Source organism: Otolemur garnettii, unplaced genomic scaffold (assembly GCF_000181295.1).
Source record: "Otolemur garnettii isolate 467f Iridium unplaced genomic scaffold, OtoGar3 scaffold00088, whole genome shotgun sequence".
NCBI classification, from domain to species: Eukaryota; Metazoa; Chordata; class Mammalia; order Primates; family Galagidae; genus Otolemur; species Otolemur garnettii.
This window is the reverse complement of record NW_003852483.1, coordinates 1,838,701-1,856,438: the sequence shown is the minus strand read 5'-3', so window position 1 is coordinate 1,856,438 and position 17,738 is coordinate 1,838,701. Positions and strand designations below refer to the sequence as shown.

Below are 17,738 nucleotides of genomic sequence, written 5' to 3'. Positions count from 1 at the left end.
AACACATTGTTTCCAAGTACATAAAATACACTTTCTTGCCTTAGTGAACCTGATTTAAATTTTCTTTGATAATTAAGTCACTGACAGAGTCTGAAGGTGACTATTTCCTACAATCACCATCAAATAGCACACAGGCTACTCTGTGCTCTATCAGACTGTTAGGTTTTTTCCAATCTTCTGCTAATTAAGGCTGCAAAGAACATCTCTGGGCATAAGATTATTTCTTTTATATTTGACATTAGTTTCAGATATGCCTAAAGTGGAATGTGGGGCCAATTAGGTTGTAAAATATTTTAATTTTTTAATGCTTTTAAAAAATATTTCCAAAATGCTTCACACATTTTTCGCCACGCTGCTGCCCAGGCTATAATTTTTTAAAGCTCGTCAAGTGTAATTCCTAATAATGAATTTAGCAAGAAACTGGTAACCAGGTTGGGAGACCAGCAAAGAACGTTCTTGTGAGAGGAGAATGAAGACAGACAGATGACAGTGAAACAAGAGAGTAAGGACATAGAGAAAGACAGAGGCTCAGAGGGGGAAAGAAAAAGCACTCTCCACCCATGGAAAGCAGCCGTGTGCTGGCACATGCTTAACAACTGGCTCTCCAGGCCAGGGGGTTGACAAAGGGGAGGAAACCCTGATTTGTAGCATTTGCCAAGCTAGAAATATTCACGGTTGGCCCATTTTAAGTCACTGAATGCAGAGTTGAAAAAAATTGGTACAATCAGCTCTTATGACCCACCAGGACACAGGGGGAAGGGATGACTGGGAAGGGCAGTGAGGATGAGCATCCTTGGGTGTGGGTGTTCCACCACCATCGTCCACACCTGAACCCCTAAACAGAGCACAGGGGATATGGATACCCTGTCTGGTCAAGAGAAAAACACTCCCTTTGACCATGATACAACGGAACAGACCTTATAGGGAAATCCATGGTTGTGGTGGTTGGAGGAAGCAGTGCCCCTAGGAATCACCGTGTCCCTCAATCTTCTCGCAGGATCATCAGATTTCATTGCATAGTCTACCAAACTAGAAAACCGTAACTCAAAGGAATAATGTCTCACTATGAACAACAGTCAGTGACTGATTATTCTGGCAGATAGTTCGGGGCACTAAGATTGAAAATCGACCCAGAAGGAGGGAAGTGGACCCTATTTTTGGTTCTTTAATAGATGTTGGACTAAGAGGACAAGATATCAGAATGCCCGAGGTTAAAATGTCAACAGAGATATCACAGCAAATGAATTCTTAAACTAGTCACTTATTTCATTTGGCTTTAGAAAGTGTTTCTTCATGTTCTTTTTTTAACACTTGGATACGGTTTTAAATTATTCATATGATGACATTGCTCTGTTACTCTGACAAATTTAGAAAATCATAAAATATTGAGAAAATGTTGATTATTAAGCCATTTTACCTTTTCATGGAATCTTGGTGTCTTATCCATGACAGAGATTGCCAGTATGTTAACAATGTCTTTTATTTTTTGTATTTTTTCTGCTTTGACATTGGGCCTTGCTGACCCTGGGAGGGACTTCCCCTCTCAGGATCAGCCAATTCCTAGCACTAGTCCACGATTCCCTGGTAAGCACATCTTTCAAGGCTAACCAATGGATCCAGTACCAACCTCCACCCCACATCCTCTGTCAGGCTGTCACACTCCGGGCCACTGCCCTAATCACCACAGGGCCAGGTACCAGACAACCAGATATAACCCTCATATCCCAGAGCCCACTGAAATTATTCAAGCCAGCCAGTTCTAAACCTGCTTACCACACCACGCCTTTCCTGTGGAAACCACTATCAAGCCTCTGTCCATGTTTGCCCATTGTCTCTGCCTCCTGACAGACCCAGTGTGGGCTGCATGCCCCTCCTCTTAGGAACTACGAGTGACAGACTTACCTGTCAAAGAGAGTCATCTCCTGATCTGTTGGTTTCACCATAACTGAACTATCATAAAAATCTACATTGGAAGATAGCCAGTGCCTCTCAATACCTATTTCCCCTTCTTACTTATAAACCCCTGACTTCTGGATGAGCACTCTGCCCTCTTGATAAAAGACTTGACCTTTTCCAAGTCTTTCCACCCACTAGCCACGGCCATGTGAACAGGGTCTGCTCAGTGCTCACAGAAGTGCTGTGTGTCCCTCCTCCAGCTGCCACCCTGCAAAGCACTCGATGGCTGGATGGCTGGGGCTCCAGCAGACATCATGGGCCATTAGGATGTGTCTTACACCCACATCCTAGAATTATGTAGGATGGGGAGCTGAATCATCTAATTAATCTGGATAGCTCATGATTTCATGAAGCTATGGACTCCTTTCATGTGACAGAGAATAAAAATCTATTTTCTTTACATAATTATTATTCAAATTTTTTCTGTTGTATTCTGCTAAACTTAATCACAGATAATGTATATCCTTAATGTAGAAAAAATAAAAAGTCATATATTGGTCCAAAGTCTGCCAACGTATTCACTGTATCCCCAAAATATGTCATTTGATCATGCTACTAACATTATCAATATCAAAAAGAAGGCAGCTTCACTCATCTTTAATGTCAAAAGCTTGGTAAGTGCCTTTCCCTTCAAGAGTCCCATGTTCAGTGCTGAAAGGCAGATGCTCAATCCCCTGTCCCCACTTCCCTAGATGTAGCAGACTGACAAGACTCTGGTGGCCATGATTTAATATTATTCACAATTTTCACTCTTCTACTCAACCATCAGTCAAAAGCAGAAGCCATAATGTTAACCACTAACTATAATGAAGAATAAATCAGTGTGTGATTTGGCATTTTGTACAACTCTGCACTTTTCATACCAGGCCCCACCAGACATGGCCCCAAATGTATTTTCTGTAGCCCGAGTCATCTGTTTGAAAATAATTGCTAATTGAACAAATAGCAATAACAGAACATGTCTCATAACAAAGACTCTCTGTTGGACTCTCACGTTTCACCATTGGGTTGTGAGCTGAGCCAAGTATGAAACAGAATCAGCTTCATCCTAAGTGAGGGCCAATGTTCTTCCCTGTAGTGTGCCTTTAATATTACTTGACATCAACAATAAATAAAGGAATTCTAACCAAAACCCACTTGCTATTTTTCTCTGAGAACATTCATAATAGGCATTCGAGTCTGGCTTTATAGGCCTCTGTAATAATGGGACTTGTACCTCTAAAAAAATAAAGTTTTTGGTTATTTCTCTTCCTTTAAAAACTCGTTATTTCATGCTTGCAAGCATTACTTTGCCTGTTCTGTTAAAAAATAAGATCTTCATTGATGTACTAGTGATGGTAGGAGTTTGATGAGTTGATAAACTTTCATAAAGAAGAAAGCATTGTTATAAAGGATTCAGACCCATAAGAGCAAACCTTCGGATATTTTTGTTTTATCTCCTATGCACATTTTGGGAGAGGCATTCCTAACTGAGGGAATTATCCTACTCATAGAATGACAGATTGACTATAGGCACAGAAAGATTTATAGAGCCTCATGACATAAGTTTAGTATTTTGCTAGTATTTAATATTTTATCTTCCACCTATATGCTTGATTGAACCATGAGTTACACATAAAAGGAAAAAATGCAATTTAGCAAAGTGCATGCAACGAACATGAAAATACGCTCGTCAAAATGAAATGCACGACGTTCATAGACTAGCTGCCTAGATGACTTAACAAAACTCTGATTAACGAAACACAGCTATAGGAACTCACTGAAATGTCTGTAAGTCAATAGTTTTTTTTTATCTCACATTAGTAAAATGTATAGGGAAAAAAGTCTCACTACCTTTTCTTTGGAAGCTATATAATAGCTTACAGACTAGTCCAGGGTCTGACATCTTGAGCCATTACTATCTTGTGAGGCAAAGACAAAATTCTCCAGAATGCCTGATACTTTTCACCCAATTGACTAACTCTGTGGCGTAATTTATGTAGTCTAATTCATTTATGTTTAACCCTAGTTGGCCTACATTTGACAATATTCTTTCTTATAATCTGTTAAAGAGGATGTAAAAAACTCTTTATAAAGAGTTCCTGACATGGTCTTAAGAATTTTAACCTTCATAGCGCTGTATTGATTTGTATCGTATAGATTTCATTTCTTCACTTATCTGAATTTTAAAAGGAAAAGGCTGATGAAAAGGAATGGTAATCTTTGAGAATACAGACCAAATGGAATGCTTTAGCCAAGTTAGACTGGATGGATTGTACCCCAGTAGCAAACAACCTCCCCCCAATTTCAATGGCTTAAAACAACAAAAGTTCATTTCTCCCTCTGGCTGTCTATCCGTCACAGGCCAGCAGGGACCTGCTCCCACCTCGGCCCTGTCCTCACTCACAAAAACTCATCAAGAGAGCACCCCTCTCAGGAACACTGACTGTTCCCGGGGGATAAGGGGGCCAATGAAATGCTCCGGTCTAGAAACGAGGCCTCCTTCCACCCACAGATCCTCAGCCAAAGGTTTATGGGCCACTTCCTGGCCTAAAGCATAGTTTAGATTGCTGCGAGGGTTCAATAATGAATTCAGGTTAACTGTATCAACCAAAACCAGGATGCAAGCACAAGTAATCTCTACATAATGAAACCTGTCATAAGAGCCACTGAGGTCAGGAAAACAAGAATTAAGAGGAATTCTGAAGAAGCAGATAATATTAAAATACTTATGACTTAAATAAGTGACAGGGAAAGCCTTCAAGGAGGGGGTTATTTGAGGGCAGCCTTAATATAAGAAAGATTTTAACAAGTAGGGACAAGACAGGGAGATAGAAAAAAAGGGATTTCCAAACAGAGGAAACAGCCGTGCATGTTAACACAGCTCCTTCCAGCAACAGTGGTATCTCGTACACAGCCCATTCCTTGGCCCCCTCTGAGTTTCCGATACTTATCCTAAGGTCAGAATGGGGATGAGGGGGATACTTTGGAGTATCTAATTTGGGGGACTTGTTTATTACTGCAGCTGAGCATGTCGTGTGTGTGTGTGTGTGTGTGTGCGTGTGCGCATACGCACACGCCCATGCTGAGTGGATGTGAGCAACTGAAGTTTCTTGAAATCTAACATGTACTTGTTATTAAACATGAAAAAATATGATCTGCACTTTTGTCAAGGGCGAGGACTCTTCATGTGTACTTCATATCCCTTTGTGGCCCCTTATAAAGAAGCTGCATAAACTTCCTCTCATTCATGATGAACTCTGCTTCATTTTTTCTGGCCCTTCCACCTCTCTCCTTCTGGAAGTCCGGCTAGAACACGATGGTTTTCTTTGTTGTCCTATACGTAAGCTAACCTGGGCCATGCAAAGACTGTGAGGATCTATAAGGGCAGGCCAATAAGAACAGCAACTAGTGTCATTATGACCACAGAAGGTATATTAAAATGTCTGAGGCAGATGCCTGCTTCTTTGAGTCCATCAATCCCTTGATAGGCTTGTTTAGAAAAGGTAACGGAGATGAGAAAGTAAATGAGAACAATCCCGAAATGTCAAAGGATAGAGGCATGAGAGTTCATGTCCAAGTCTGAAGCGGCAGCCTTGGCAGGGTACAGCCAGTGCCAGGGCGCAAAGGAATCCTGTGAATCGGCCACAGGAGGAGCTACAGAGTGCTGAATGCAAGATGTTCCACCATCGCCGGTGTACTCCAGGTGTCTTGGGCACGGCAAAGGCAGGACTGATGGGGGGGCATTGTCCCCAGGATGTGCAGGCATCTTGGAAGGGGCTGGAGAACCTGTCAAGAATGGAGCCTGTGCCAGGCTGGGACTGGGAGGAAGGATAGGCCCATCCAGACAGCTGCTGGGCAGAGAAGTGGCGAGGTGGGCAGACACTGATACTTGAACGATGACCCTCCATCAATGCCAATGTTGGGAGATGCTCCTCATAGACAAGGCTAAGACCCTTGCTGATTTGCCGCCTGGAAAATCTATTTAGGGTATATAAAAGCCACTGCACCTCACCCTAGGAGACTTAGGGGTGTCAGGCATTCCCACTTAAACTCGGCTAACAGCACAGGTTCTTCTGTTTGGTTCCACATTATAGTTCCTGAAGCCAAAGCCCCATGCCAGAGCTACTAACTGCAACAGTTGAGGGGGGTCTGGGCATCAATAATTTCCAGAACTCCTCCTCCTCCACGTGGCTCCAGTGTGCAAGAGAATTGCAGACCAGCCTAGCTCTTCCTATGGCCACCGACCATGTCACCCAGGCCCCCTCAGCTCTGCTGCCTCAGACATCACAGACCACAAGACCCTGAAGTGCTTCACTTGCCCATTAAAGCTGGATGAGCACCAGGACGCCCCTTAATGGCATAATGGGGCCTTCTGTCATTATCTCCATCAGCAGGAAGCCGGGATAATGTAGCAGTAATGACCCGATGGGGGGGAGTCACCAGAGGGTGGGACTGGGAAAGCCCTTAATAAAGAGGCTAGAAGAAAGCCAGTTTCTGGGGGTTTATATTTGCATAGATTGATTTTCACACCGCCTCAGTCCTCGGGCCTTCCAGATACAACCTACACGGTCAGCAGGTTTTTGCTTGTTCTCAAGAAAGCGCAACAGACCACAAGCCAGATCTGCACTCGGCGCTCCTCAGCCAGTGACTCCTCCTGCTGCCCACAGGTGTCAACAAACCCATTTCACACAAGTCCAGAGAGGGCGAGAACCTTCCCAGAGTCATTTTACCTAGTCGGTGGCAGAGTGAGGATTTTGTTTTCAGTTTCTGATTGGTTTTTCCTGTGCTACTAAAATTAAGCTTTATTTTAGTGAGTGTGGAGAAGGAGGAATGAGGACCATGCAGAAAGTGTGGCGGGAACAATGCCTGGGGCTTTCTCCACCGTCTCAGTCAGTTGTGTGGGAACTGGTGGGGCAGGACTGAATGAAGACCTGAGCGTCTTCCCTCCTTTGGTTCTAAGCCTGAGCCCTGCCTCCCCCTCCTCCTTCCCTCTGCCTCACCCTGCTGGGATCAGCTGCTTTATGTCCACCCAGAGACAAGGACCAGTGGGGAAGTTTTGCCAAATACCCTGGGATGAGCTGCTGTTGCCAGACAAGACATGCTGGCCATAGAGGGTGTGGTGTAGCAGCCTCTGGGGGGTACACAGCATTGGGGTCACCTTAGAGCAGCTAACCCCTCCCAAAGAATGAGCAGCAGCACCACCTTCCAGAAAGGATGTCATAACTGTAGCTTTATTGTGATATGTTCCATTGTTTCCAGAACATCACTAGCAACTAGGAACCTATACGCAGGGCGATTTTTAGAACTGCAGAGTAAATAAAATATAATAGAGAATGGGGTTGTAACAAGAAATACACCTTAAATATAAATATACACATGATCTCCCACACATATAAAAGTCATGCTCTGCAAATACTTTGTCTATATACTGTCTCTGTGGGGTACTGAATCCCAGGACGCATCTTCAAGGATTTACATGTGTCCCATGAGCTGTGGATATTTCCAGAGAGCTTATGTAGGAGCAACACAATACAAATTTTGAAGGAAAAAAAATGTAAGTACCACAGAGCAATTTTTTAAAATATTTAATACTTTTGTACTACAAAGAATGAGCATTTCTTAAATATTACAAACAGTGAAACATACTAACTTACAGGTATGTACAATTTACTACTTTATACCTCGAAAGTGCAGGAAGATAAATTATACATCAGACATATGATTTTAGGTAAATGAACAATTTGATATTGCTCTTGTGTTGGTCTTGCTGCACTGTGTGCATGCCCATGGCTTGTTGCTGAATGGGGTTTGGGGGAGCCCTGTGGGGACAAAGGGAAGTCGTGGAGCCCCATGTTCATTCCCAAAGTGCCATCTTCCAGGCTGTATTTTGAGTTTTGTAACTCGCTATGGCTGGGTCAAGAACTGCTGCGCCCATATCCAACCTAGGACATGTTTTCAAGAGCTACAACTTTTGAGGATGGCAACACATGAATGTGAAAAACATCTGGTTCTGTTATACTAACTCTTCAGGCCCTGAGTCAGCTGTGGAGCTCCTGAAAGCTGGTTTTCAAATACCCATCAATACCCTCAGTTCAGTTCACAGAAGATGATTTCAGAATGAAGACCCACAGTGGAGGCTTCAAGAGCCTTCCCACCCTATAAAGTCATGGGCAAAATGCAAAGGGACAAAATGTGTCCTGAACAAGATCAGATTTTCAAGGACAAACTGCTACGGATAAATCCCTAAACACTTACTCATGTAGAGAGTGAATTAAAAGGGATCAGGGAAATTCTGATTTATGATCAGTAGGAAGGGAATTTTTTCCCAGAGGGCTCATATTAAAAGCCATATTAATACTACAGTCAGTGGGAAAGATCACATTTCACTGGTAACAAGTACCCACTCAAAATCTAGACATCCCCCTCTGGGGTGAAGTTCTGTTTCTTCTTCTACCTAACCCATATTCAAATTGCAAATTGATAACCTCTGAGAATAGAAATGGAAACAGTGTAGGGACAAGTTGGAAAACAAATGTTCCAGCCAATGTGCCAACTAGAGATCTCACTGCGGATGCTGTGGAGTGGCCTTCTGGAACGGAACAAGCCTGCCTGAGGGATGTGAAGAAGGCCTCGGGGCTGGCCCAAATGCTTTGCCATGCCACTGGCATCAATCCACTCCCCTCCTTCCTCGGCTCAGCGTGAGTGTCCCCATCACGTCAGAGCAGTTCTGCTTTAGCAGACCAAGGAAGTAATAAGACCATGGAGACAAGCGTTCTCCAAGGCGCCTCCCACACACCCCACGCTCCATGGGAGAATTCCTGGGAGAGGACAGGGCAAGGGAGAGAACCAGAAAAGGCTAAAGAAAACCAGGATCTGTTGAGAAACAAGTGTGCTTCGGAGGATGGAGGTGGCTATAGTGCTGCCGCAGCACAGCCCTGCACCGTGGGAGGAACAGGGGAAACGGTGGTGTGCAAACACCCCCAACTTGACAGCTCTGCTTGCTGTGGCCAGCACTGCTGTCCCCTGGGCAAGCCCACATGGTACTACAGCCCCCTCTGCTTACCAGGTGGGGGATAGGGAGGGCTGCCAAGAGGACGATGGTGCAGTCGGGGCCAGCACGCGTTCTGCAGGTGCTGTCCGTGGGAACTTTCTGGAAGCAGAGCCCTGACAGATGCTCTGATGGCAGAGCAATTAGGCTGAGGGGCCCTGCCCAGGACAGAGCAGCCTGCCTGTCCCCATGCCAAGGCACAGGAACCAGTAGTGGCTATAATTTGGTTTGAAAGATGAAGAATTCACACAAAATCATTAGGAGAATAAGGTAATTGTTTCTAGAGTGAATACTGCATTGAACATCTCTTAGAAGACATGTATAATGGGACATGCTAGAGAATTGACTATTAAATACATTTCCTAAGAATATATTTCTGATATAGATCATGAAAAACACAGTTAATAACTTCTGTCTCAAAGTATTTCCTTAAGGTGCAAAGTGTGGCATATACGTGTTTCTGACGATTAGAAAAACGGATGTGCTTCTGGTTGATGGATGGCCTTTGTTGGCTGTTACCCAGGTGGGCACAGATCAAGTTATTTAAGAGAAGAAAACCACTTTGGAGGAAAAGCTATCTAAAAACAGATACTTTATTTGCTTGTGTTTAAAATCTGAGGGCTGGAAGAAGTTAGACTCCTCACAGGTCAAAAGAAGGAAACCTCATTTTTCTAAAACCCTGGAAGTGTAACACACAGGGCTGTTATTGCCATGTGTTAGTGATGTCACAAGGTCCTTACTCAGAACTGAAGAACTTGGGACAGAGCAGAGCACTATCAGTGGACTGACAAGTGGATGTGAAACTAAACACTCTAATAGATTAAAACAACACTTGCTAACTAGGTCTAGGGAGGTGAATACATCCCCTCAGGGTAGCAAGGTGCCTAATAGGTGGGGGGGGGGAATGGGAAGTGAGCATCCTGGGGGGAGGTGGTGCTAATTTTCATCCAGATAAACTATCAAATGGACCATCATCAGGTCTCCCCACCCCCTTCTCCCCCACCCCTCCCCAAAAGACACACCGGCTTCCGGGCAGAGGGAAAGCCTGCCTGGGGATCGGTGCAGTTCGCTGTGGGTCGACACGCTCTCACATGCATGGAGATGATACTGAGTCCTCTCAGCACATGCTGCTTCTGGGGGCACCAGTCCCCCCACCTCCAAGTGGTGAGGGGCTCCCTCGAATGCTCTCACCTCTCTCAGTCCCCTGGGACGCGCAGGGTTTCCCTTTTAACTGCCTGGCAGATTCTGTGACTCCTGAGAGGTGTGGCTTATTGTCGGTGATATGAAACGCCCTTTGAAAGACAACAGGGCTCATCGTTGTCAAATGTAATGTTTAACACGTGGGCATCGGACATGCTACCCTGACGACGGTGGGTTTCACGTGTGGGTGGGGGGATGCGGCGCCGGCGGCCGCAGCTGCTTCTCGCGCGGGAAGGACGTTCACATGACCACGCACTTGCCTTTGAGCTTCTCTTTCCTTTTCTGCTGCTTGCTCTTTTTCCCGTCGATCTGTAGGCTCACGGTCCTGCGCTTCTCCAGGTTGAGCAGCTCCTGGAAAAGCTCCTTCACGTTGTGGTTGAGCTTGGCCGAGGTCTCCATGAAGGCGCACTTCCACGTGCGCGCCAGCGCCTCCGCCTCGCCGCTCTGCACCTCCCGGCTGGGGCTCTCGTCACATTTGTTCCCCACCAGCATGATGGGGATGCTCTCCACGTCCCCCTTGATCTCGCAGATTTGTTCGTAGATGGGTTTGAGCTCCTCCAGGGACTGGCGGCTGGTGATGGAATACACCAGGATGAAGGCGTGCCCCTTGGAGATGGACAGCCGCTGCATGGCGGGGAACTGGTGGCTGCCGGTGGTGTCTGTGATCTGCAGCGTGCAGATGCTCTTGTCGCAGCTGATGACCTGCCGGTAGGTGTCTTCCACCGTGGGGATGTAGCTCTCCCGGAACGTGCCTTTCACAAACCTCAGCACCAGGGAGCTCTTGCCGACACCACCTGCCCCAAACACGGCCACCCGGTAATCGTTGCTTTGCTCAGGCATGTTGCTGGAGGGCTCCAACTACCAACAAGGATGCACCTAGCAAAGGAACCAGATGTTTGAGAGAATTAATTAAAAAAGAGCCTTCGCTTTGCTCCATTTTAGTATATGTGTACACGCTTTACTCTTTTTTGAGAACGTAAAAAAAAAAATGAGGTAATAAAGTTTGTTTTCACTCTCCCAACACATAAACAATTGAATTTCATTTAAAATGCCTATAATTCCAAATCCAGTAAATTTGGCCAATCAGCAGTTTTCAGAAGGGCAGCCAATCTGAGCAGAGGCTAACAGGGGCAGGTCTGTTTCTCCCTATTAGAGGGCGGCCCTGTCGATCTTTGTTCACATCGGGACCTGTCCCTGGGGAAAAGATGCAAAGGATTCCCTGAAAGTCAGAATCAGGGAAAGGCCATGGGGAGGTGAGAAGTAAACCACCTCCTCCACACACCACACACACACTCACATAATCACCGCCTATCTTTACTGTTGTACCTGACATACTGAATACCCAATATCCTGGTCATAATAAGGTGCAATTTTTTTAAATACTGGGAGGGGAAGATGAGGGGGCAGGATACTCTTAATATTTACTGTATATATTAACTCGTGAAATCCTTGCCACCTTGCAAAGGTTGGTCATTAGCTGTGCCGGACAGTGATGAAAATGGAAACCTAAAACAGATAGGAACCGAATGTCCCCCATGTAAGAAGGGAGGCTGAGATATAATCAGCACAGGTTAGATGCCAACCTCATAGGCTGCCTGCAGACATCACTTGTCACAGCAGCTTGGAAGCTACTCAGGTGATGGGATAGGCCTCCATTAAGCCAGAAGAGTTAGTTGACAGTTACCTCAGAAGCTGGTTCTGAATGGTCACTTCATTCATCAAAATTAAAACAATTTCTTGTGCTTTATTTTTGAGAATCAAAGTCAGGTCTTACCAGTATAACAGTACAAACTATTATAGTTATTTGTTTTTAACTAAATCATCGCTGTGTACATTAATGCAATTATGAGATACAACGTGCTGGTTTTATATACAATTTGAAATACTTTCATGAAACTGGTTAACATAGCCTTCACCGCATTTTCTCAGATATTCATAAATTATATTCTAACTTATTAATGATAATTGAAATTGGGTAGAATGGAGTTTCTCTTCATCACAAACTTTGTTCCCAGTCCAAGGGATTTGTAAATGTGCTTTCTTCATGTATAAACTATCAAATATCCTTTATCCTGTCCCTTTTTTAATAAGGAAGGGCATTTAACACACACAAAAAGGTAGAGAATTAGGCAATGTTCAATTTTTTTGTTAATTAGACAAATTATATGGTAACATGAAGCATGGAATCTAGTCTTTTCTGAAAGTAGGAATTATGTTGAACTTTTGCTTTTCTATTCTTAGAGCAACTGGGGAGCAATAATAAAAAGTATTACAGAACAAAGGCATTTTCAGAGGCCATTAAAAATTATTAAACATAATTTACAACAGAAGAAAACAGGTTTGTGCAATGAATATGTTTGCTGGCAGACAGGACTGAAGATCAAAGCCCAGGACTGTGACACCCCATCTTCTGACTGCACTCCGTGCACCTGCCTACAAATCTGCTTGGTTAATAGTCAGCTGTCCTTGCATGCACTTGGGAATCTCAAGCCCCCCCAAGAACCTGAAGAAGCATCAATGCTAAGAGAGAATAGAAAAAGATGTCAGGAAGTTGGTTAACTACAAAAGACTGCAGGAGAGCCTACTTAAGAGTCTAAGTAAGCCTATTAGATGCTCAGGAGATAATTATAATCAATTCAAAAGTACAACATGGTGATCAGTTTTTCTGGTTTGTTTTTTTTTTTAAATCAGTGGTGTCTCAGCTCATTTTCTGTTACTCTTACTGAACACCACAGATGGGGTGATTTTTGAAAAAAAAGAAATGTATTTTGTATCGTTCTAGAGATTGAGAAGCCCAAAATCACAGTGCTGGCATCTGGTGGGGGCCTTTGCTGTGTCACAGTACGGCAGGATACACCTCACGGCAAGACAGAGCCAGAGTGTTAGCTGGGCTCTCTCCCCATCTTATAAAGCTACTAATGCCAAAATGGGGACCACCCTCATAACCTCATCTAATCCAATGACCTCCCAAAGTCCCCACCTCCAATATCATTATCACATGAATTTGAGGTTTATGTTTCCAACACATGAACTTTTAGGGGTCACATTCAAAGCATAGGAAGTGGCCTATGAAATCTGATGTTCAGCTTCTCTCTGAATCCTCAGCTTGAAGCTCCCCTTTCATTTGGAAGGCAAAGTCCTCACTTGTGTCATGGTAACTCAGCTACAAACTAGAGTGTAAGCCTCTAGATGGGAGGGAATGTCTTAACAATCTTTGTGTTCCAGTATCCCTTAAAAAAATCCTAAGTCCATAGCACATGCTCTCATCCACATTTACTTAATATGTGCTCAGCTGTATTAATGTGTCTCCATCATTAAACTGGCAACCAAAATACAGAAAACAAATTCTACACAGAAAAGCAAACTTTTCATGGCTGCTGTCATTCATTGGCCCCCAAAAGTATCTTTTATACTGCCAGTAAAAGCCAGTCAAAAGGGAGGTCTGGAGGAACCTCATCAAACCTGGGATGTCAGGAACAATTTTTCCAAGTGATATGGGAGCAAGAACCGGAAAGATGAACAGGAGTCAGGCAGTTGAAGGGGTGTGAAGTTCAAGGGGTTAAATGAGGTAAATCTGGGCCAATAACTCTATACCGATCCTCAACTCTCTAACAAAAACTCAAACCATCTCAGAACCATTCATTTATTTCACGGGCATTTATAAAACACCTTCCAGCAAAGGTAGTGCTTACCCAATAGATGCTTGCAGCTTTAGAGGGTAGACAAGTAGACGAAAGATACCTCACAGCCCAGATCAAGTGATCAAGTTATAAACAAAGGTAGACGAAGAATGTAGTGGACATCTAACTGCTTGGAGCCCTCAGCAAACATTTTACAGAGGGCTGGGACTTTCTAGATGGCAAAGTGATGAAAGTCAAATCATGGGATCCCATGAGAAGGAACAAGTTCAGGAAATGGAACTAATGTTGCCTGTGCCATGGTAGAAAGCCACAGAGACTTGCATCTGGGAGAGCAGAGGAATGGTGGCACCCACCAGTAAAAGGTAGAGGAAAGAAGCACATGTGGAGAAAAGATAGTGGATAATAGAGAGAAAGGAGGTGTGACTGGGTCAAGTTTCTAGTCCAAATGGAGAAGGCAGTAGGAATTTAGTTTGGAAGCTCGTCTAGTGATAAATATCTTGGTATCATCTGCATACAAATAGCACTATAATAAACAAAAATCTCCCTGCGAAGGAGTGTGTTGAATGAAAGGAGAAGACCAAATGCCAGATCTGATGTTTACTATTAAGAGACTGGAAACATCACTAAATTTTCTGTATTTGAGTTGAAGAATTACATGTACAAATAACAGCACAAATAACATCCCTTTTATGAGCTGGTAATCTATACCAATCTTTTATTACAAAATCATAAGCATGTAATTCTGTAACATAACAATATCACACTCAAACATAAAAGGGCATTACTTCTGCCAGTCCCTGTGTAATGAAGCACTTAGCACAGTTCTCAGCATGTAGCTTTCTGGCTATTTTCAGGAAGGACCAGAGTAGGGATTAACAAAGAAGCAGTAAGGTGGAGAGAGGAGAACTAGCAAGAAGGCAACAAAATGTCAAAGCAACAGAAAATGTCCAACAGGCATTAAAGGAATGCGACTAAAGTGGGGTTTAGAAGAAAATTATAACTATAAATACCTTTATTAAAAAAGAACAAAGAAGCTTGGCACCTGGAGCACAATGGTTAAGGCACCAGCCACATGCACCAAAGGTGGCAGATTCGAACCCATCCTGGGCCAGCTAAACAACAATGACAACTGCAACAAGGAAACAGCCAGGCATTGTGGCCGGCACCTGAAGTTCCACCTACTTGGGAGGCTAAGGCAAGCGCTTCACTTAAGCTCAAGAGTTTGAGGTTGCTGTGAGCTGTGATGCTACAGCACTCTATTAAGGGTGACATACTGAGACTCTGTCTCAAAAAAAAAAAAAAGTTCTCAAGTTAGTAATCTAACCTCCCACCTTGAGACAAAAGAAAAGTACAACTAAAGAAAAATTTAAATTACAGTACAAATTAATAAAAATAAGAAAAACAAAAATCAATGTATCTTTAGCTACACTAACCATGCAAAAAAGTGAAAAGATATTTAAAAATTCACTAAAATCAGGAATGGAAGAGAAGACATCACTAATGACCTTACAGAAATAAAAAGATTATGAAAGTCCTCCATGAGCACTGTATGCCAACAATTTAGACCAGCATTTCTCAACCTGTGGGTCGTGACCCACAGGAACTGTATTAAAGGGCTGCAGCATTAGGACAGTTGAGAACCACTGATTTAGATGTTGTAGATGAAAAAGACACAATTTACCAAAGCTGATTCAACAAGAAATTAAATACACCTATAACAGGTAAGCATATTAAATTAATAACTAAAAATACTTGCCCACAAAGAAAATCTCCAGATGGCTTCATTGGTAAATACCAGCAAACATTTAAAGGAAAGTTAATACCAATTCCTCATAAACTCTTCCAAAAAACTGAAGAGAGACCATTTCTGATTCCTTCTGCAAATCCACCATTGCCCACCAAGACATCTCAAGAGAACTATAGGCCAAGATCACTTATGAAAAGAGAAACAAAAAATCCTCAACAAAATACTAGCAAACTGTATCTATCAACATATAAAAAGAAATATACATTTTAACCGAAAGGGATTTATCCCAGAAATACAAATTTGGTTTCAGGGCACAGTCCCTGTGGCTCAAGTGGCTAGGGCACCACCACACACACCTAAGGTGGCAGGTTCGAATCCAGCCTGGGCCTACCAAACAACAATGATGGCTACAACCAAAAAATAGACGGGCGTTGTGGTGGGCGCCTTTAGTCTCAGCTACTTGGGAGGCTGAGGCAGGAGACTCGCTTGAGCCCAGGAGTTGGAGGTTGCTGTAAGCTGTGATGCCACGGCACTCTACCCAGGGGGACAGCTTGAGGCTGTCTCAAAAAAAAAAAAAAAAAAAAGACAAATTTGGTTTCACATTCGAAAAATGGATGTAATGTACCATATCAATAAAATAAAGGGCAGAACAACATGACGCTCCAAGTACGTGAAAAGGGAAAAAAATGACAAAAAGTCAATGCCGCTTCATGATTTAAAAGAGAAAGAAAAAGGAAACTTCCTCAAGGAGATAAGTTAGACAGTAATAAACCTGCAGTTTGCATAATATTTAATGGTTAAAGATCAAATGCTCTAAGACCAGAAAAAAGACAATGGTGTCTACTATTAGCGTTTCTATTCAATATATCAAGAGGAATTAAGCAAGAAAATGAAATAAAATGTTATCTACAGTGAAAAGAAATAAAACTCTATTTGCAGATGATTTACCCTTATACATAGAAAATTCTAAGGAATCCAGTAAAAAAGCTATTAAAACTAAATGAACTAATTTGGTACTAATTAATTACATTAATTGTAAGATTAATGTAAAAAAATTGTATTTCTATACACTTGCAATGAAAATCTGAAAATAATTTTTAAACTTCAATTTATAATAATGCCGAAAAGAATATAATACTGAGGAATAAATTTAACAAAAAGATGTAAAAACTTGGGTGGCACCTGTGACTCAGTGAGTAGGGCCCTGGGCCCATATACTGAGGGTGGCGGGTTTGAACCTGGCCCCAGCCAAACTGCAACAACAACAACAAGAAACAATAGCCAGGTGTTGTGGTGGGCACCTGTAGTCCTACCTACTCGGGAGGATGAGGCAAGATAATCACCTATGCCCAAGAGCCAGATGTTGCTGTGAGCTGTGATGCCACAGCACTCTACCGAGGGTAACAAAGTAATATTCTGTCTCTAAAGAAAAAGACATGCAAAAACTTATATTCTGAAAGTTATAAACCATTGTTGAAAGAAATTGAAGAAGAACTAAATAAATGGGAAAATATCCATGTTCATATGTTAGAAGGCTTAATATTGCTAAAATAGTCATATTCCCTGAATCGTCTATAGATAAAGTGTAGTTCCTAAAAACATCTCACTGGTTACTTGAGATGGCAGGTTCGAATCCAGCTTGGGCCCACCAAAACTAGTAAGTTTGTCCCAATTTTTAAATTAAAAATTCAAGAAACCCAGAATATCCAAAATAATGGTGAAAAATTAAGGAAAAAAGCTAGAAGGCTCATAACACCTTATTCCAAACTCATTACAAGGCTACAATAATTAAGACAGCATGAAAAAAAAAAAAAAACAGCATGGTACTGGCCCAAGACAGATGAACAGAAGGCAGAGTTCAGAAATAAACCCTCACATTTATAGTCAATTGATTTTTGACAAGGGAACAAAGGGAGAAAAAAAATCATTTCTTCACATGAAAGATGCTGAATCCAAAGATACTCACATGTGAAAGAATAAAGCTGGACTTGTCTCTCACGCCATATACAAAATTAACTCAAAGACCTAAATTTAAGTGCTAAAACTATGAAACTCTTAGGCAAAGACAATGGCATGATATTTTATGATCTTGAGTTAGACAATGGTTTCTAGGCTGTGACATCAAAAGTAGCAGCAGCAACATTAAAACTAGGTAAATCGGACT

The 17,738-nt window shown here is 42.7% G+C and overlaps 1 protein-coding gene across 1 annotated transcript; it reads right to left on the bottom strand.

The window, feature by feature from the left end:
* Positions 1-10,426: 10,426 nt before the first annotated feature.
* Positions 10,427-11,026, bottom strand: DIRAS2 (DIRAS family GTPase 2). Its single transcript, XM_003795013.2, has one exon. It carries the CDS (start codon positions 11,024-11,026, stop codon positions 10,427-10,429), a length of 600 nt encoding a protein of 199 aa, XP_003795061.1.
* Positions 11,027-17,738: the final 6,712 nt, after the last annotated feature.